Below are 22555 nucleotides of genomic sequence, written 5' to 3'. Positions count from 1 at the left end.
GTAGCCAGGCTGGCTTTTGTGTCGCCCGTGCCGAAGCAGCAGGTAAAAATAGAATACAGCTGTTTGGGGGCTTTGTTTCAAAATGGCACAGGAACGTTTTGTTCCACGAGTGTTCCACGCCGAACCGATATACTCGTATACCCATGCGTGCGTAAAGCTGAGCCGGGGAGCCGCTGCCACGATCCCCGCTGCGCCTCACAACTTTTGTGGCCCGTAGAGATTGTCTTAAGTCTCACTGAGTTGTTTGAACCGATGTTTTACACACATTCTATGTTACTGCTGTCAAATACAGCTACAGTGAACGCATAACATTGGCTTTTTAGTGTGTTGTTTGGTCTGAAAACTTAGGCGGCGTTAGCTTGGAGAGCTGTAGCCTTCCAGTCCCTTTGTCTGGCTGCATGCCTCTGTCTCGATGCCTGTTGTTCCTCGCAGGAGCTGCATGCACATCGCTCTGTTTCGATACCAGCCCTTCGACGAAGTGCAAGGTTTACAGATTCATCTGAAATTTAAACTCCACCAACCTGTATGCATTCATCAGTTAATGAAATAATAATCATGGTGCGTTTAGGGAACTTCTTTGCTCACGTTCACTGTTCACAAATCTGCCTTTGGACCTGCACATGCTTTCATTAAACTTTGTTAGATTGAATTGTTACAGCATCATAACCTTGTTTATATAACACTAATCTTTTATTAGATACAGTAAAATCATCAGAATATGTGCAAGATAAATGCCATATAATTCAGAATAATACATCTTGTGCTGGATGATATGTACAAAAGTGAGTTTGAAAGCAGTCCATATTGATAATCATCATGATAGTTTTTTTCTGGGTTTTAAACTTCTTATTGGACAGAAAAGAACAAATTCTTATCAAGAGAACCATTTCACGCATCTGTGGTAAAACATCCAAAGTAGTCATGTCATATTGGACATTTCTTGCAAATTTTATTGCAATATATGTTGTTATTGCATTTTTGCTGAGCTCTACTTGCATCTCAATAATCTGTTCTTATCTCTTTTTTGCTATGCTGCTCACAAACCGACAAAAACACAACCTCTTACCAGGTGGTGATAATGAAAGCAAAGAGAAATAAAATAAATAAAACCTTATTGCACAAAAGCAAGTGAGAGTGAATCAATGAATAAAACTAAACAACTGTTAGAACAGCTTTAAAACCCAAGATTAACAGAGAGAAGAACAACCTCAGTCATGTGTTAATGGCTTATGTTTGATCCTGTAACATTACTAGAGGTAAATAAAAGACAGGAGAAAGCTTGTGGCTTTGTTCCTCTCGGTGGATGTGGTTGATCACTACTTAACTGCTCACTCTCTAACTTGCTGGACCAGTCAGCTGCAGGTGGGGCAACTGAGGTGGGATAGAACTGTCAGACTCGTGTGCTTGCGTAAAGATCAGCAGGTATCCCATTACCCCCAGGCTCTCGCCTTCCATTCCTCTGTTGTGAGCCCCACGTTGTCTTCATTTTTCCTGTTTGTCTTCATCTGCTTCCTGACTCTCACTTCCCATCCTTCGCCTCTCCACAAAGTCCCCATCCCTCGCTTCGGCGTTGAATTATTGAGATAGACTGAAGCAACTGCTCACAGCTTTGCGTCAGATTTGAGAGAGACAGAAGAGAAAGGAAGAGACAGGACAGAGGGAGATGTGGTGGGTAGACTCATCCATGTTTAAAGAGGGGGTTTGTCGGGAGCCTCAGGCAGGATGTCAGGTGTGTCACTGGTGTGCATCAGGGAGATTTCTCACTCTGTGGGATTAGGTGTTTGAATGTACTAATGTCCCATCTCAAAACAACAGAGGGAATGGCAGAAAAAGGAGGTCAAGCTGTCACCTCAGATGGTGTGATAAAGAAGGACAAATTGGGCTCAGATTGATAAAGGACAGGAAAGTATTAAAATCAGGATGTCAGGTAGATTTTTTATATTTCTATGGGATCGTTCAACTTTAAAAATTATAGTTGTGGTTACTGCAGTCATCTCTCAGAAATCTTATACCTTTCTTTATTAATACAATTTCACATTCTGGTTGTCAAAATGGACCACCACCATTCCTCCTTTCCTTGTCAATCATGACATGACTGCTCCTCTGATCCCCTGCACCACGTGCGGTATCTCCCCCATAAAAATGGCACATGCACCCTCTTATCTTCCCGGCAAAACTAATTTTTCTCCCCCTCTGTGCTCCACTATCCTATAGCTTCTCTCTCTCTTCCTCTTCTCCTCAAACTTCTCCTCTTTTTCTGTGAGCCAGCTTCTGAGTTTTAATAATGCAGTAAGCCAGGTGCACGCACACGCAGCCCCTTTTGCAACCCACACAAAAACACCGGTACACACACACCACACATAAAAATTTCATTGAAGGCCTCTGGGAGGGGGGTCTGCAGTGTGATCCACATATCCCCAGACATAGGACAAATGTACAACTCTCCTATATATGGCATATAAAAAAAGCCAGTAAACCTGCAGTGTACTGGGAGACTCGAACAGTATCAATATTTGAAGCGCTTGCTTTGTCCCAAAGCGTCCTATGAGCCTTTCAAAACGTTAAGGATCAGTACAGATGGAAAGAATTGGGCTGCAGGTGTTCAGGTGTGATTAGTAACCTGGAAAGTGCAGGTGTGTGGGTGGTCCAGTGCGAGACTGACCTGCATGTACTGATGACTTAAACTCTACACCAGTGGTCACAGAGAGCTTTGTGACCTACAAATTGGTAGGAACCTCAGAAAGTGGTCAGATTCCCCTGGCTAAACTGTGTGTGTGTGTGAGCGCAGTCTTCTCTATCCTCTTAAAGAGATAGTTCAGGTTTTTTATGTCATGGTTGTTTTACATCACAACACACCAACGTTATTGATCCACTGGTGCCCCCATCGCCAAGTTCAAATGTATACCTTTATGACTTCACTGTTTGAAATCCTTTGTTTGCACTTATCTTAATGACATAAACATACCAAACAAGGCAGCGGTAGACCAGCAGCTCTTGTATCCCTGCAAATGAAAAGTCCTGATTTTCTTCTGGTTTCTCCTGATTTACTTTGGTTTAGGGGAGTTAGTGGTTGTCAAACTCGTAGTTTCCAGTATGAAAAAGCTGTCTAAGGTCAAGAAAAAATGCACCTCATACACACTTCAAAAACGCTTTAAGAGCATCGGTCTCTTGTGTAACCGCTGTCTCAACTGTCTGTATTGCATTAAGCAAGTTGATGCAGCCTATGTGTGATATACTGTATTTATTTACAGTACAAGCCACTTCAGGAAGCATATAGATCAGAGTCAGTTCTGCTGCGTTTTCTCAATCTATGTCTGGATGTCTGCTTGCCGTTGTATGTTTTCTTATCTCGGCAACTATCTGCAAGAAGGGCACACCCTCAGCCATGCCTTCTGATCAGGACGGCATAAATGTCTGGCAAATGTGGGCCATGCCAAATTAATTCATTTTCAACTCACAACTTTCTCACAGAACAAGATTTGTCGTATGCCAATCAGTGGTCATCATTGTATACAGATGAACACCGAAATTGATGTTTTTAAACTGTGGTTTGATGCACACAGATACACAACACGTTTGATAAAACTTTATTTTCTTTTTCTCTGTTTCCAGGCAATTTTGTCACTGTAACTATGACTGAATGTGTCTGTCAATTACCTTTTTTGACTGAGACAAGAAGGCACCAATGTCATTAAACACAAACTGTGAGTGTATATGCAGTTTTCTTGACGAGATTAAAACACCAAGACTAAAATCTCAAATGATAAAATAGGAGGCAAATTGAATCAAACAATGACATAATCTTCTGTCCTTTTTAATACAGGAGACATTGTGTGTATTTTTCTTCTATCCAACCATGAATGCTCTGGAGTGATAGACACTAGACCAAGCGTTGCTCTTACACAATGACTAAGTAATACACAGAAAGGGAAAATTACATGAAGGCTGCAACAAAATTACATTGACATTAGGATCTACAGAAGCAGGCAATATTTTGTATTGCGAGGCCTTGGAGAGATGCATCACACAGAATCCTACAAACCTGGAGACACTTTGTTAAACTTAAACCTAATAAAATAAAACATTATATATTTATGAAATAAAATGCTTTTAAAGCCATTTATTGTAAGTCAGCCCAGATCAGTTAAATATAACCTACAGTGTTAGTGACATCTGCTTATTAAAATGCACAGAACATATTTTTTGTGCTTTTAAAAAGGTCTGTTGGGGAGTATTGAGTTGCCTATTGGTGCTTAACTAGCTTTGTGTTCAGAGAGTGTTTAATCTAGGGCTGTGCCATATCATTTAGTTCCCAATAATACTGGTATATTTGCACAATATCATATTACAACTTAGGATACAGTTGTGTGTTGATGTATTGATGCCATGATGAGTGATGTGGGTTTGTTCATCTGCTGCCTTGTTTGGTAAGTTTGTGTTACTTGTGTAAATGAAGGATTTCAAGCAACAAAAAAGTAACACAATAGAACTAACTATTAAGGTGGCATGGGACCAAATGATGCAAACCTCAGTTTACTGTTGGAAAAGGTTGTCTAAAAATGACAAGATAAGGTGGTGAATGTATTTTAGTATAGGGGAAGGCTGAAGACGAAGGATTAGAAGTAGCTACAACATGCATTCAAGAAACCCTGTAACTCGTAATATTTCCACAAATACATGCAATTTGAAAAAGTAAAATTAACTTAATTTTCCTTGCATTAATAAATGCTGCTGCCTTCACCCATTGAATAAATATTGAGGATTTTTAAAAAGGGTTTGCAATTTTCCCTGGAATATCATGATATAATTTAAAGCGTTGTACTGTTGTACCCCCTTCAATTATATATTAAATAGTTTGAACCCGACTAAAAATTGCTTCATTAAATCTTCTCACAATTGAAAGAATCAAAAAATTAGCTTAAAAAATAACTAAATCTCTTGATTTTCAGTCTCTCTTTTCCAATTAGCCATTTTCTCTACTGTTTGGAGAAAGTTGGGGGGGAGTCATTTCAAGTAATCTTAATATGTTAACAGCAATAATGCCAACATTTTCTAACACAGCAGTGTCAAACGTAAAAAGAGATATACTGCTCATGGACAGTTGAAGAGCACTCACAGTGACTCGATGAGTTCATCTGTAATTCTCAAAAGTTTTCGGTGTATTAGAAACATGTGTAATCATATGATTAAGTAACCACCCCTCTAGCTGTCCAGCTAATGTTCATTAAGTTGTTTTTGTGTTAAGGACAAGGTGGGATCTTGTAGTAGCCAAGGGCTCCATACTGAAGTTATTGTCTATTTGCCTATTTATATCTTTTATCGACTAAATTTGCATACTAACAATGCATATTTTAAACATTTGCTTAACATGAGTAGCAAGAGCAGGTCAGGTCATATCTCCAGCAGCTTTTCTATTGCCTTCCTGTGTTTACTTCATCTTCCTTTTGACTTAAACCCTTTGTCAGCAATAACGACTTAATAAAGGTACATGTTGGCCCTGACTCGCTGAAAAGTGTGCAATGCTGAACTTTCCCCCATTTGAACATTTATATTGTTCCCAATTATTATTATTATTTTTTTAAAGTTACTAAATTGTATATACTGTCAACCAATTCAGAAACAAGTGATCTCCTGATTTAAGTAAAACACAAGAAAAAATCTCTTACTGTTTTAAAGCACATGATGACATGATTAAATACCTTGTCACAACAACCGATTAAATGAAATCCTCTACTAGCCAATGGTGGTGTAAAAATATTGATACTGCTCAGTGACTTTATGTTGTGATATTGTAAAACAATATTGTTTCATAATTAGTCATTTACATTCACTGTAACTCTAATAATAATCAGGCAACAGTGTTAGTAGCGTCTTCTCTTCAGCAATTCAAGCAATTAATTTTATGCATATTGTGTGTTCTTTATACCTTGGTATACGATTAACAATTACCTCAAACAAGGACGTTGTGTTTTCAGCCATGTTTGTCTGTTTGTAGGCAGCCTAACTCAAGTATTAAAGGATTAAAGACTTGGTGGAGGTCTGCCTCTACTTTCTCTGATTATTATGCGTTGCAAAGCATACATTACCTTCTTTACAGTATCGCAGTCTTAAAATCTTTGTCACGATATGTATTGTTTATATGTATCGCCCGGCACACAGCACTATTATATTAGAGATAAATGTTTTACGCATTTGGCCTCAGCAATTAACCCATTAAACTTAATAACTGTATTGTATTGGCTTTTCATCCACATGGAACCAGCATTTTGGGAAAAACAATCATGTCCTAGTTCCCCCTTTTTCTTGCATTCACTGTCACTGTCTTTGCCTCGTCACCTTCCTCTTCTTGTGTCTGAAGATTGCTTGGTCTATTTGCTTTATGATAACTTTTATACTCTTTTCTTAGTGGCTTTGGATTTCTTCATTCTGTCTCTTTCTGTCTCTTTCTTTCTATCCATTGTACTATATACTTATTCAAATAAAGCTGTGTACTTCTGTTGCAGCGCCAGGCACTGGCCTGGCATATGTACTACAGCGTTTAGAGCCATCTTGGGAGGTTTTGTGTGATTTTGATCGTGTTTATGGAAACCCTTTTAAGAGGGAAAAAAAGGAAAAGATTGGGCAAGTTCTGTTGCCATGTGGATAAACCCTGTAAAGTGGGGAAAAAAATAAGCAGTAAACATTCACACACACCCACCCAGAAAGTGGGTAGGTGCAGTGCCCAGGGGGAAGTTAGGGCAAGGCCAACCAACCAATCACCTGCCCCGCATTTCATTGCAAATTATTTAACCTCTCGCTGTATATTTATGACACAATATAAATACAATTCTCCATATATGCACCCTGGTGTTCAACACTGTCAGTGAGCACTGTCAGTATAGATGTTGCAGCGATGTAACAAATTGAGTATGTTTTAGGGTATGGACAATTCCTAGTAAATTTCCAGAAACTTTCCATGGGATTGGGAACTTAAGGAAAATCAGGAATTTTGGAAATTCCAAATTGGAATATATGAGAATTAATGGGCACTTTAGCAACCCTAGTGCAGTTATTATAACGTACATTTGTTTAAAATAAATATATGTTAAACGGCTATATATCATCTTAGGAAGCTAAATTCACTTTGACATTGCCGACACTGTACAGTTTGACAACATCATAAGCAAAGGCGATGGCGGAAACAAAAAAACTGACAGTAGTTTAAAAACAAACTGAACAACAGCCTGATTATCTCAAAGCCATGTTTCATTGATCAGTAAATTGACTAATGATGGGGACGATGACACTGAGCTACTGTCCTTCTCATTAGGACCTTATTGGCCTGTCAGAGGACTGTCTGCTCTGGGCACACAGGGCACTGTCATATCCACGCTGCCGGTCGATTGATGGTCCATTAACAGCCTATTAAACACGGCTAAGTGAAGGAGTTAGGAGTACAATGTTAGGCCAATGGGGGTTTCCCTCTCCTCAGCATGGTTCTTGTGTCTGTTAATAGACTCTGGTAGATTGCTGTTTTCAAGTGTGCCCGGCCTGTTATAATGGCAACGATTTAAAAGGGGAAAAAAAAGTATGCCAAGAGCTTTTGAAAGGCTGTTGGAGTTGGTGAGAATGCTTGTCATGTACAGCTATTTCTTTCAGTATGTTCTGCGTTCAGTCAGGACTTACCTTTTTTTTAGCTGTTGTGATCTGAGGACTTTCACACTATACTTAGGGTATACTATATGATGTTTTTGTTGGTAGGAATTGATACGAATATCATTGTAAATTTACATCATCTTCAATTTCCTTTTTCTGATTCCTTATCAATTCCTTGATGGTTCTTGTCAATGCTGTGTTGGGGAGTAAGAAAGTGCCTGGTCGACACTGGAAAGTGTTATGGCCCTGGTATACTTCCGCACACATGCCGCTCACCGACGTGTGCATCGCATTGCGCGGACCCTGGTCTACTTGCACGTCAGGGTCCTGTAGTATCCCACTTCACCATCGGATGGTGGTACAAGTCTGGATGCGGGCAATAGAACAATGCTACAGCTCCCTCCGGACACATCTGGATCACAGATGAAAGTCCCGTTGGCCAGGGGAGTCCGGGTGTCAGTTTGTGGGTCTCCAGGTCGAGGCTCGTATGACTATCCTTGGCAACTTTGTTCTTCTGTTGTGGGAATGTTTGTACTCCAACTACCGCTGGGGCAGAAGTTCAGTTCGCACATGCGCTTTCCATTTGCACCCAACGCGCTCTTTGCGTACGGTTCCAAAATCTGAGCTGCAGTCAGTGCTTGCGGTCCACGCAGACTCCAACTGGAGTTGTACTCTACACCTCATGGTGGTGGTGGGTGACACAGTGCGTGACAAACTAATTTCAAAGGGGCGAATTGTGTAACCCAGGCTAATTTATAGATGTCCCCAAAATGCCACACATGTAGACTACTGGCAGACATTACCTACAGAAGCTCTAGACCAGACAGGTGCTGACAGGTGTGTGTGTGTGTGACCAAAAATGTGTGTGTGTTTTAAAATACTAGTGAAATAAGGCAAATGATTTATGTAACTTGAAACGGGGTGATTTCATGTTCCAGGGTGGACCACCCATGTTGAGCCATTGTATGATAAATGTTGATTTATGTTTCATTAGTCAGAGAGAAAGAATCTGCTTATCCTGTAGCTCTTTGCACAGAGTGTCAAATACATGGCATTCCCCGTATTTAAGCTCTTGTTTTGCAGAAAGACATTTTAGCGTATCACTTGTGTTGCGACCCTCTGTTTAAAATTGCTGTTTTTGAAAACTACAACCGATCATTTGTGTGACTCCCTTTAAAGCTGATGAGTTTTTAATTTTTTGGGGGGGGGAGTGTCCTATCCTTCTGGCCTTGTATTTCCCAGATGGAACATGTGTTTTCTTGCGTTGGCGAGTAACGTAAAGACTACATCCATACCACCACTTAAAAAACAATGAGACAAGCATTTCAGCTCTATATCAGAAATCATTTGCATCCATGCCAACATGCCTAAAGATGTACAGTCTATCGCATTACCATCCTGGCACACTGAGCATACACATGCTGGTGTAAACACGAAGCTGATACTGTTTTCTGCAATTGTTTGCTTAGTTTCAGAAAGTGGAACTAACGAAAAACTGCATCGTTGCAAACACTGAAACACGATTTTCTCCATTTTTGCCTATTCAGTTTTTGAGTTTTAAAACGGAAACGGAGCCAGGAGCATTTTCAAACTTTCTCTCATTTATTGGCGCTTGAAAACGCTGCTGTGCATTCATAGTTGCATCGGCCTTCAGGACTATTAGGCGGGATCCTTGTGGTTCCAGACTCGTCAGGTTGAGAAAGTCCAGAGCATTTCTTGGTCTCTTTGTGTTTTTTGCGCTCCAGCCTTTCAGGACTGTGTGTTGTGATTTTGTGCTTGAGCAATGTGTAATGTAAAATTTATTTTATTATTTGCTCAACATTTTATATACTGCATGTGGTGAAAAAATGACTGTTAAAATATGAAACTATGGGCAATATAAGCCATCAAGTATTGTCAAGTAGTACAAATGCTATTTAATATCGACAAATGGTTTATGTTGCTTTTTGGGATAAAAGAGAATGAACTTGGCCACTGACATTTCTCCTCTCTCTGCATTTCAGGTTAGCATTATATGTGTACGAATACCTTCTACATGTGGGAGCACAGAAGTCCGCACAGACCTTCCTGTCTGAGGTAAGATGGAGCTTGTAGCTACACTTTGAACCAAGTCTTGACAAAACACTTCTCGTATTATGATCAATCCATGATATGTTTTATTGTTAAGCAGCCTGTAGTCAGCATGTCGGACAGTATCAGTGTTTCAGCAGATGTTTACAGTGAAAAGTGACAAAGCCCATTTAATGGTTGGAGTAATTATGATGACGACACAGAAGGAAGTCGGGTGAATTCTTTTTGATGGGTCATCACAACACTGGATTTTAAACTAACTGTAATCCACTCTGTTAAAGTATCAAACCAACAGTTTCATTGATCCATGCCATAATCCTTCTAAAACTTTGACCACGTTAATTATTGTCATGGTGAGGATCAAAAAGAAAGTTGTTTCCACTACCAAACCTTGACTGTAGTTTTAATGCATTAAAGAAGGTTAATGCAGGATCTCCCCCCATATGCTACATCTAAGGGTACGAATCAACTGCATACAATATATTGTCACTTAGGCTGAAAGAGCTTTCATCATCACCAAAGCTCCATTAAATGTGACCCTGCTATCGTAGCTATGCTCAGTCCTCTCAGACACACAATATCAGTGCAAACATGCTAAACACGATTAGAGTGCAAGGTGTTGCATCAATTTTTCATGAGGCAACTCTGTAAAGTTACACCAGCTTGTGCTCACTGTTAACCAGGGTAGGTTGATGTTAGCCGTCTGTAGACATTGGTATCTTACTGTACTGTATGTGTCATCGTGCTGTTTCCAGGCCTCCCCACTCCTCTGTTTTTGGTTGCAGACAGTGAGTAAGTGAGTGAGTGAGTGAGTTATTCTCTGGATACATGAATGGAAAAAGAGTTACACGACAGAAAGCGAGAGATGAAAATTGACAGAGGCAGAATTGATGCCTATCTTCACGTCAGAGGCCACTGACAGTTTGAGACTGACTGATTATATGTTCTTAACCCCAGGACCTGCAGACATAATCCTCTCTATTGGCTGCAAGTGACTCTTCTCTTCTCTTCTCTTCTCTTCTCTTCTCTTCTCTTCTCTTCTCTTCTCTTCTCTTCTGCAGATTCGATGGGAGAAGAATATTACATTAGGGGAGCCCCCTGGATTCCTCCATTCGTGGTGGTGGTAAGTTTATTGAACAATTATTTCATTTTTATTTGAGTATGGCTACATCCACACAACACAGTTTTTGTCTTCACACCATGTTAAAAATTATGTCGGCTAGGTTTCTGTTGGTAAACTCCAATCTAATTTAATCCACCACAATTTGAATATCTGCTGAGTGAAAATCAACACTTACTTTCAGGTTTCAGAGCTTTCACAACTATATTTGACTACTTTATGAAACTAAGCAAACGACGTCAGAGGAGCAAATTAACTTCCTGTTTACAGCAGCGCATGCGGGCCTGCTGCACCTGAGTGGTCATGTGATGTGTGTTATTATAGATGCAGATTACTTCTGATTCAAAGCTGGAACGCTAATCCTGATGCAGATCAAATGAAAATGTAAAATGGATGTGACACACACACACACACACACACACACACACACACACACACACACACACACACCGGCCCTTCATGACTCGGTATTGTCACATGCACAAACAGTAGCTTCATTAGGGTAATGAGGGTTTGTGGCCTTCAGAAGAGCCATAATTTAATCTTGAATATTTAACTGGGAAAACACGGAAAATTGGTACTTGAAGGGAAGGTGCTCGTCCTCATTTATGATTAAAAATGACTTCCATAGGTGAAAGGTCAGGTGGAGTCTCAGCCTTGGGGTTGACCAGTCTCACTGAGGGCGTGACCCCTCCCTCCTCGCCTTCTACCCTCTCCCCTCCTCCAGCTCTCCATTTTTCACCCCCGTCCCTGAAACAATAGAACCAGATGGTTAGGGAATGAACCCCCCCCTCCAGTCTATAGTCCCCTCCCCCCTCCTCACCCTCTCGTCACCCTTTGTGTTCCTCCACCTCCCGGTTTTGTCCTTTGTTCACGTGGGAGAGGGATTCTTAGCAGATTAACCCATTGCATTCCAGCTTCCTTTGTGTCACCTCTCCCTCCGCTGTCTTCCTCCCCCACTGTCATTTCTGCCCTTGGCTAAAATTTGACCTTTAGGGTCAACACCTTAAGCTCTGATTAGCAGTTTCACTCACTTTAGGATGTTGCTGTAAGTAGTCCAGAGCCTGTTTTAAATATCCATATATTTGATGCTACTTCCTTGTTGTTAACATGTTACTAAATAAATGTTACTAAATTATGTCATGTTACTAAACATTGAGACTTGAATAAAAGCCCTATTTAAAAAATCCCAAGAATAAAATCCCATTGCAAGTTCTATGAGCTGTGTCTGCATTAAAATAATTATGTTTTTCTGTAGGGAATTTTTCTGTTTTTCTCATTTTTTAAGCAAATCCTGTGAAAACACCAAACATCTTAGTGCTTTCTGATGTTCCTGCGGCTTTCCAGCCCATTTGTTTCTACTAAAATCTTTCAAGAAAAAGTCTTAAAACTGTACTTCAACCTTTAAAAAGATGAATTACCTCACTCTGATGTTTGGGTGAGTAGTGTTTTCGGCAGCAGCCAGACCTGGTGTAACATCCACCCTAAATGATCTGGCTCAAAGAACAGGTGTGAATGTGTTTCCAGATCTGATTAGACAAACCTTATTCAGATGGGGTCTGGGACACATGTGACTGCATTCTTTTACATGTGTAAACACAAATGTGTCCTTAGGACACAGTTAGGACCGCCTTCTCTACTGATGACCCTCAGCAGTGTCACAGTGAACTGAGAGTATTTTTACACTTCCTCGTTTCTTCAAACAATTTAAGTTCTGTTCCATCTATGCGTTTATCATGACTCGACGCCTCTTGGTTCCTCTGGCTGTCTCGTCTTAACTTGTGAACGAAACGACGTATGTGTTCATTTGCATACAAACCGCAGAAAAAGTGGAATCTTATCTCGTGCACTCACAGGAGACGGAGCCAGGGCAGTTTTTAATGCCAGGTGTGAACAGAACAACTCAACACTGTCCTCTTGTGATTGGATCGCTCAGGACAGATGTTGATACCAGGTCTGAACGGGGACCTGTAAGTTACTCAAAATAGTTCTTGGACAAAAGAAAAAGAGGTATATAGAAAAATGAGTGAATTACATTACACTTGAGTTCATTTCCCGCAATGTTTATTAGTTTATTATATTTTTTGTTTGTTATCTGACGTCAGTAACAAAGCATTCCGTTAAGGTTCTCTATGAAGAAATCAGTTTGATCAGATCTGGCAACCCCTCATCTGTTATTTTTTGAGGTGGTATAGCTGGTGGTACTTGTACTGAAGTACTGCCTGTTATTTGTTTTCCCCTTGTTTTGTGGAAACCTAGACCGTGTCAGTATGACCTATCTTAAAAAAATTGCTTCCCTTTTTGTGGAAAAGTGATTTTTCCCTTTCAGAGGATCAGAGCACAATGTCGGTTATAAAAACTGGCGCTACATTTTAGAGCGGATTCTTTTTCTGAAGCACGCTGCACGAAATTTAGAATAGTAAACATTACAAAAGGAACACATCTTTAAACACCTGTGGATGTAAAATTACAGACTTGTAAATATACTCTTAAATGGTCTTGAAAAGTACAGTGCAACTTTCACCTCAGGGGGTGGCTCTGCTGAGTCAGAATAATGAATGTCAGACCTATTGAGCACCATCAGCAATAAAAGACCAAGGACATGTTTTAATAAAAAGAAAATGAAGCCATAGAATAATCATTTTAAAGCATACAAGGCTGGGTAAATCTAAAGACTTAGGTTTAATGTTCTTGCTCAATGAAGGACGTTGACCTCAAGGTTTTTTGCACATATTTTAAATAATTAATAACAACTTTTGTTATTTTGTACAGGCTTATACTTGAGAAGTGGAGCTTCTTAAATGGAAAATCATTTTTCTAATCGCATCATCCCGTTTGTGTTCATCTTTTAACTTTGGGCCTACTACTTAGGAAAAATTGTGGCTTCTCATTTGACTGTTTTTGAAAAAGGAAATAACATTTTGGCCTGTAGCGTTCAAGTCCACCAGCCGTTAAGCATTTCCCTCCAGTTAACGTGTCCTTGAGGGAGACACACTGTTGTCCTCTCTGTAGCTTAGCCGAGCACGCTGACCTTCTCATTAAAGACGGTTATGTGAAAGCAAAATAATATATTATAAATATTTTATTATATATAATAAAAGATTTTTTAATATATGTTAAGTTAAGTAGCTGTTTAGAGCAAGGGCACTAAAACTGATATTCATAAATGTATAGATAATATAATATATAGACTAATGTATATAGAATTCAGACTGATATGTGATTTGTACTGATTTTGGAAATAACACATGTGAGTTAATGTCTCGAGGAATGTATCATTCAATTTTTAAGTTTAAAGCTGCAGTGCGTCGCTAAATACACCAGACTCCTCTTTTAAATATTGAGATTTTAGACATATCCTTTGCTAATTGTTAGAGATTAACCCAAGTTTTTAGGATTTTTAAGTCTTTTTAACTGATCTGCTGTTCGGCATTGTTTGGCTTGATTCTTGTGTCAAACGTTTTGCTCATGCCTCTTCCTCTGATGGCAATCTGACCAATCAGTCTGGCGACGTCACGCATAGTATCACCTCTGCTCGCTTGGAAGCTCGCCAGAGCAGGTACTAAATAAAAGTACCAGGTACTATGCTAGTGGAAGCGCAAAATAACCATGCCAGGGCGAGTCGAGTAGCGCTAGCGGAAACGTGCCATTAGAGCTAAAGTGTCGGAAAATTCAAAAAAACAGACCTTAGGAGTGGGGACTCTCTGAGGTCACTGCTCACCTCCATGGCTGAAAACGTCAAGAGACACCCATGAAAAGTTTCCTTCTAATCCTCAAAGCCCTGACTCATACAGATGGCCTCCAAATGTGTGTGTCGCAAAGTTGTAGCAGGAAAAGGTGTGTCTACCTCACAGCAGCGTCTCTGTCACTCATAGCAGAAGCTCAGTTCACTGTCAGTTTTTTAGCTTTAAATTGTAACCACTGAGAAACTATCAGGAAAATACCTTCAGTGTCTTGAATGCACTGCCCTGAATCTGCTTGTTCTTTGCGATGCAACTTGAATTGGCACCCAGGTGTCTTCACACAATGGAATTGTGACAATCGTCCCAGCCCTGTCCATGAAATCAATGCTGGATGACTGATTGAACTAAGAGCTGTTGGACAGGTATAACACACACAGAGTGTTAGCGTTGTTGGTGGTTGGTGTGCGCCTGAAACGGTTCTATATGTGTAATTGTCGTATGTATTTGTCTGTTCTTGTAGGGATTAAATAAGCAAATTCCTTCACAATGAGGCCTTTCACCAGTCAACACTTGTACAGGAGGTTATTTAGGGACAGCTGAGGCAGTAATAGTTTAACTTTTGGGTTAAAAAAAAAAAAGAGGATCTGTGTGTGTGTGTGTGTTCTACGAGTGTCAGAGGGCTGGTTGAGGGGAGGGCTACACTGGCCCTGTGTCTCCCCTGAAAAATATGCTCAAGTATGTAAGAGGCAGTTTAAGAGCACTGTGGAGATAATGAGAGAGTGTGAATGGGTTATGAATAGCTGTTACACATTTGCTTGTATTGCTCTGTTCAATAACCTTTGACCCCCCTCTCTCTCTCTGTCCCTCCTCCCCTCTGTTTCAGTGTATTCTGGGATTTGTATTGTGCGGCTCCAGACCGAAGGGAGACATGCGAGCACTCCAGTGAGGCCAAGGCCTTCCACGACTACGTAAGTGACAGATGGATGTTAAAAAAAAAAACAATTACTGTCTTTTTCGCACAATGTGGTACCTGGACTTTTTTGCTTCTTTGAGTCTTTGCCTCCGAGACGTGTTTAGAAATGCTACATATATTTATATCGAGGTCAAGTGTGCGGGAGAATCTTGAAGTGGCATCCAGAGAGAGTAGGTGGAGGCTGGTGCTCACCTCAAGGACATTAGGAAGAGCAATAAATTCAAAATCAGTCTCAAAGTTACAGACACCAACTCGGTAGAAGCTGTTTAACTGTATTAATAATCCCGTTGAAATTGGTTTGAAGTGCAACAAAATGGGCTGCAATTGAAGATTATTTTATTATAGATTAATATGGTGTATAAACTAGAACCATGGAATATTTTGATTTTCATTTAAAAAATTAATAATAAGCGCTCCTGATTTATCAGGTGGTGTCAAATGATGACGGACGCACACTGCGCTCGTTTCATATAAATGTATGAGAAGAAAATCATGATCTGTAGTATCTAGACCAGGGGATTTTTGATTTTGGCTTATAAAAAAAGCAAGTGACGAGACTTGACTGAGAAGTAAAATGTTATTGGTGTTCATCGGGATTCTTTTTAAAATTCAGAATAGCGCTGCTCTACATTTTGTTTCCATTTAACCTTTTAGTGCTCGTGCATCCTTGGTGGATTATTTGTTGCCCTCGTTCACTTGAAAGAGAAATTCAGGTTTTTTTAGTTCTTTAGCTGCTCCTCACTAAGGTCAGAGATCGGGTATAAAACAGCTTTTTTTTTTTTTTTTAAGTTTGCTGGGATTCAAGGTCTTGCCTGAGGATTCTTTAGTGTGTCTGTTGCTCACTGTCACAGATTCTCAGGTCGTTTCTTTTAGATGGGAGTCCTAATAATAACAAACTGCAACTTCCTGTCCAATAATAATAATGTACAAAAGTGTGTTTTTACATTCTGAGCCAAGGCTGTTACTGTATCCTCTGGTGTGTAAATGCCATGTGTTGTGATTGACACTCTGTGCATGTGTGTGTGCTCTATAGTGTGGGGAGATAATGGAATAGAATTCTAATCCGGTAATCCCAGCACTGGACTGAGGCTAAGCCAGGGATTTGTGTGTGTGTCTCTCTCTGTCTGTGTGTGTATGTGCGTACGTATCTATGTGTGTGTATTTTGGGACAGGGGGCATGTTTGGCACTCAGCCCAAAGAAGGAGGTTGGAGGGGCTCGCACCCTCAGTGCCAGCCAGCATGCTAGTTAACCCTGTCTGTCTGTGTGTGTGTGCATGTGCATGTTCCTTGTTTGCTTTTAGTCTGCTCCTAATAGTGATGAAGAGAAGGATATGGAAGGGTTTAATTTTGGCTCCAGCCCCCTGAGGCTCGTCTCTGAGCGCAGGTCCTTTTCTCCTGGTTTCAAAAGAATGAGCCGGTTCGAGGCATCGGCAGAAAAAAAAAAATATTCCTCCCCACCTCAAAGAGTTTCTTAGTCTTTTGTGGATTGCTAGATTGCAAGCCAGCATTTAAAAGGCATTATCACAGTTCTCTCTGCTTGGTGCAGAGACTCAGCAAAAGTTCATGGATACTGTTTTGGCTCCCATTTTTTTCCATGTCCTGACACAGGTTGTAAACAGAATGCTGGGGTTGTTAGATTATTACCTCAGGGGCAGTCCTCACAAACACGAGTCTAGGTGAATCCACCAAACTTTATCGTATTGGCCTTTTTATCCGCACGGAATAAAAGCCCTAAATGTGTTGTCGTGTAGACTTGGTCTCATGTCTGTTTTGCGCTGGCACTCACTGTCACAACCGTCGTTGTTGTCGTTATCCTCAAGATTGTTTGGTCTGTTCACTTTATGACATCTTCCAGCGCTTTCATCATCATCCTCCACATGAGGGTCGTGGGTGGAGCTGTGCCAATCTCAGCTGACATAGGACGAAAGGCAGGGTCACACCCTGGACAGTTTGCCAGTCCATTACAGGGACACATACAGAGACAAACAACCATCCACTCTCACACTCACACCTATGGGCAATTTAGAGTGTCCAATTTAGCTAATCCCCATATTGCATGTTTTTGGACTGTGGGATGAAGCCAGAGAATTTATGATAACTTATTTTCTTTAATTCATTTCCTTCCTTTCCACTGGCTAGGAAAGAGGGCGCTACTCTTACCTGAGCGACTCCTGACACGCCAAGTGTGTGATTGTGTGTAGGGACAACGTTTTCAAAAAGATTAAGCTTTCGTTCTGTTTCCGTGTGGATGGGGCCTCAGCGTGATTTGCTTGTTAGTTGATGTTGCAGAGTTTAGAAAGAGAGCTTTTCTTCCTTCATATCAACATTTTGACATGTTTAGTTTTTGTGTCCTTGCAGACCTTTAAGTTGAGGCTTACATTTCTTAATTTACCCTAAAAATCTAACTTTTCTCCTTGTGTTTACCAAGGAATCGTTGCTCCTTTCTTATGAAACACCACTACATTTGTGGCGCGTGGTTTTGGGGGCGGGGTGAGGAGGGGTCGAACGAATCAATACGCTGTGCAGAACTCAGCCAGAACTCTAATGAAATGAGAAGTGAAGAAGAAAGCTTCTCATGGCAGTTATTTGGGGGGGGGGGGAAACATTTTTTTTTTTTGGTATTAATTTGAAGGTCATTCCAAGCTGCTCATTTATGCAGGCAGGTCTAATGTTTTTGTTCACTGCCGTTGTTGTCTCCTCTGTGACATTTACGTCGCATGCATTTAGAGACGAACAATAACAATAAATCGCTTTCACGTCGAAAGTTTGACAGTTTGAAACGACGCCGTTACCGAGTCGCAAAAGGCTACACTTTCATTCTTCTTTGCTTTTGACTGTTCCATTGTCGGTGTGAATGTAACTCATAAACGACCCAAATCTTTACGTTTTCATCCTGTCATTCGAATATAGAGAGTAGTTAATGTTTTGTGTTGTGTGGTAATGAGGCATCTTTTCCACAAAAAAAATTGCATACTGATTACTAAATTGAAGCTTGTTTAGAGGCGTAAATTATGTCTGTAAACAAATCACAATTGCAGATTTGTCACAAAATCTGCAATTAGATATTTTTCCTAAATACTTCAGCCATTATATACATTACACATGTGCACCCTGTGATGTGTGTCGCCATTTCTTCATTCCCTCATTATGAAGGTCTGGTGGTTTTTTTTTACCTTCACTGCCACTCTTTTTTTCTTTATACAGCAGATCTGCCTACTTTTCTCTCTCTCCCTCTCTCTGTCGTACCCCTTCGCTTCTTTTCATCTCTCTCACTGTAGCGTGTTGTGCAACTCCAGCCTGTTCACATCATGTTTTCATGTTCAAGCAGCTTGTGGTTTCTCTGCGACACCCCCCGCATCTGCATCTTTCCTCCCTCCCCCTCTCTTTTCTTCTCCATATTCATTCTCCTCAGCATATGCAGCTTTTTTCTTCCCACCCTGCTTTACTTTATCTCTCACCCTCTCCTTAACCTAACACACAAGTCCGCCTCTTCTCATCTCACTCACCTTATCGCTCACTTCCTCCCCCTCTCTCTCTTCCCCTATCTCTTTCCTGACCCCCCCTCCCCTTGCTCCCTCTCTCACCTCCACCACTACTACCTTTTTTTCCGGAGTGAAGATTGATTAGCTAATCTAGCTGTTTACCCACAATACCTAGTAGTGCTGAGGAGGTGAGGGCAGTGCAGACAACAAGAAGACACATTATTTTAAAATGGAGCTGAGTGGGCAAATGTCAAAACAGAGAGGGAGGGAAACGGGGGGGATATGTCTCATTTTCTTCTTTCTTTTAAGTCGTGTAACAGTCGGAAATCTGTATATGTGGAATTATGGCTTCTTGTCCTTATTCAAATAGTATAAATCTGTTCAACTTTACTTCATTATGATCTTAATGTTTAATTAAAGACAATGTAATTTGCTTTTCTAAATCCCTTTTTATCACAGGTACATGCAGTAAAAGTAAAGAAATAAATGTGAAACCTAGGAAATTATATTTTTTTGTTGTCCATTTTGATTTGTCACAAAACTAAATGGAAAACTAGATTCATTAGTCATGGCTAGGGCTGCAACTAACAATTATTTTCATAATCCGTTAATATGTTATGATTATTATATATTAATAATAATAATATTATTATATTCTCGATGAATTGGTAAGTTAATGTCAGAAATCCTGTCAGAAAGTGTTGATCGGTGTTTTCCCAAATCTGAAAATACTGATGTCTTGTTTTGTCCACAAACCCAAATTATTCAGGTTTAATGATTTATTTATTAAATGGAGCAAGGAAACCAGAAAATATTCACATTTGAGAAGCTGAAAAATCAAAAAACAATGACAATTCATTTAGAACCAATTAATAATTGAGTCATTGTTGCAGCGATGGCTGTGGATAACAAGTGTCTTTTTTTTTAGATTTTATTCAAAAATCTATAAACACCACAGCTCATAGATTCACAAATATCCGTCAGGGTTTTAGGTGACCTGCATAATTTTTTTTCCTGACATTAAACATCAAATCAAAAATAATTCACATGAGCTATACTTGCTGCGTTCTGCTTTATCCTTGTGTTGTCTTTTCTCTGCCACCAGAAGGCACCAGCGAAACGATAGAAGCAAAACAACCTCCTCTAAAGTTGATATAATTAGCCTGTGTGATAAAGTTAGAAAAAAGTGCAAGAATACATGTTGCACAGCACAAAGTGTAACACCAGTGAACTCAGCAGATTGTTGTTTCTGTGGAGAGCAGCAACTGAAGGAACGGTATTTTCATGTTCTCTGTGGCGACAACTTTGAGTTGTACTCTCTTTTGTCACAAATAAAGTACAAATACTTGATAAAGTCCCGAATGCAGTACAACAAAGTATTAGCATCAAAAAATGTTTTAACTACCAAGCATAATGTCTTCCCATTTTAGGAATAAGAAAAAATGAATGACCGTTGTGTACATTATTTGCACTTACCTGGGATCCTGCCATGTTCCCATCATGATGCAGTTTATTTTGGAACAGTATGGTGCAGTTTGGAGCAGTAAAGCCCTGGGACGGTACCTTTACATGGTAGGCTGGGTTGTGCATCAGCGGGATTCGTAGCGTGACTTCTTACCAGTGCGACGACATCGAACGCAACGCAATAGACAACAAAGGAGGACACCCAGCAGCTAGTGTTTTTTTCCCCTGTTCGGTCTGTGGCCATTTGTCTCAAAAAGACCTTGAGCTTTGTATGAGAATAGACTGCGGACGGTTTTCTGATGCCCAATCAGCTGACTGTCATGGGTGGACATGGTCTAGTTCCACCCAGGACTGTACTGTACCATTTTACTGTGGTACCCTGTTGGGGCTGGTTATTTTGGTACTATTCCTGATGGAAATGCAATATGTACCGTACGGTTGGTCTAAATAAATGTAACTGATATAGTGAAGTAAAACAATCGAAGTACAATATCTGTTATTTGTCCTGGAGTAAAAGTATTAACAAGCAGAATATTGCAATACTAAATAAAAGTAACTTAAAGTTGTCTTTAAGTAAAGGCACTTCAGCCTCACTGCTTAATATCACCAGATTATTATAGCTGAAGTAGGACAGTGATCATCAACTTTCCAGCCTGTGTTACTGGTTGCTCTCATAAACTTAAACCCTGTCCCAAAGAGTGAAGAAAAGTCCCAACATATAGAGTTAAAACTATATTCAGATCCGCAGTTATTCCCTTTCTCCTCATGCACTCATCTCCTGGCTGCTTTCTCTCTGAAGTGTTGGCTAAGTGGATGTTGTGTCTGTAGCATGTATTCATAGTAATAGTCAACATCCTGTGCGTGCCTGCGCGTGTGTGTGAGAGAGCGAGAAAGTCCGTCTGTCTAATTCAGTGCTGCTACCTTGGCAGCAGCTTTGGGGGTAGCGTGTGTGTGTTTGGTGTGCGTGGCATGCCAGGTTTAAGAACCAACTGGGCTTTGAGAGACTGTGTGTGTCGGCGTGTGTGTGTGTGTGTTTGTCAGACGCGACAGTCCGAGTAGCAGCCGCATCCTGTTGCTTCAGAGCGAAAACACACTGTTTTGACTGGGCTGATAAATTAGCCACATCACCACAATCAGCTATTTTTCCTCCCGTCTTCACAGCCTCTCACTCTCTACTATCCTCACCCCTTTCACCTCACACCTCCTCCCCCCTTTCCCTCCCTCCCTCTCTCTCTCTCTCTCTGCGCACTAAGGACAGCAGGTCAAGGAGACAGTGATGAGGTACATATCAGTGTGAACCAGAATGTAGATTAGTATGCTCTCCAGGCAGGGACACACATAAATACATACACACACACACACACGCGCTGATGCTGTCTCTTCATACCTCTCCCCTCTCCATCTTGTGTTGTCTCTGTCTTTATCCCTGTGAAAGGTATCAGGCAGAGGTCAATAATGTGTTGAGCACTATTGATCTGCACAGAAGGTCCTATGGCTGAGAGGGAGGAAGAGGAAAGTGGAGAGGGGAGGGATCAATGTTTTTCTGTATAGTCCATCTACATACTGTACTGTACCAGCCAATCAGATCATTAGTCTTTTGTTCCCTGATAGACTATTCATCAACATGGTGGGCTTTTTTTCCCTTTTTTTTGAGGAGGAAGCATAAGCGCAACAGGGTGTCATCACAGCGAAGCCACAGAAATGCGGATTAAGACGTCAGCGAGTTTAAAATATGTTTGCCACAAACACGCCATCGCGGTGCCACAGAGGGGTGGGTGAGGTTTATTGCACGGTACTTGGGGTTGCCTCCATTTAGGCTGAGCGAATGTTTAGGAATCAGAGGTTTCAGCTTTATGTTGCATGTCTGCTGCGTTTTCAGCCCGAAGCTGCTTTCCACAGACTTAAATCAGATAAGTAGTTTCAGTAAAAATTACCTCATCGTACGAGCTCGCAGTCGACTCATGCCTGCATCTGTGCAAGGACGTCTCAATAACATATTCAACTATATCATTTCTGGTAAACATTGAGCTGCAGCTAATGACTTGTCTTAGTGACTGTTTTTTCTCTTATTGTTGAATCATTTGCTCTTTAAAATGCCAAAACAATTTAAAAGGGCCTTCAGGAATTT

At 40.5% G+C, this 22555-nt stretch overlaps 1 protein-coding gene across 3 annotated transcripts in view; it reads left to right on the top strand.

The window, feature by feature from the left end:
• zgc:110158 (uncharacterized protein LOC553590 homolog) overlaps positions 1–22555 on the top strand; it is a 41116-nt gene that overhangs the window by 728 nt on the left and 17833 nt on the right. For all 3 annotated transcript variants that reach the window (XM_058614929.1, XM_058614928.1, XM_058614927.1), the window contains exons 2-4: positions 9639–9711; positions 10767–10828; positions 15392–15476. In XM_058614929.1, the coding sequence (XP_058470912.1) occupies positions 9639–9711; positions 10767–10828; positions 15392–15476 (220 nt within the window). The remainder of the gene's footprint in view (positions 1–9638; positions 9712–10766; positions 10829–15391; positions 15477–22555) is intronic.

This window comes from Solea solea, chromosome 18, assembly GCF_958295425.1.
Source record: "Solea solea chromosome 18, fSolSol10.1, whole genome shotgun sequence".
NCBI lineage: Eukaryota > Metazoa > Chordata > Actinopteri > Pleuronectiformes > Soleidae > Solea > Solea solea.
Note: the sequence above shows the minus strand (reverse complement) of the source record. Positions and strands in the feature narration are given on the sequence as shown.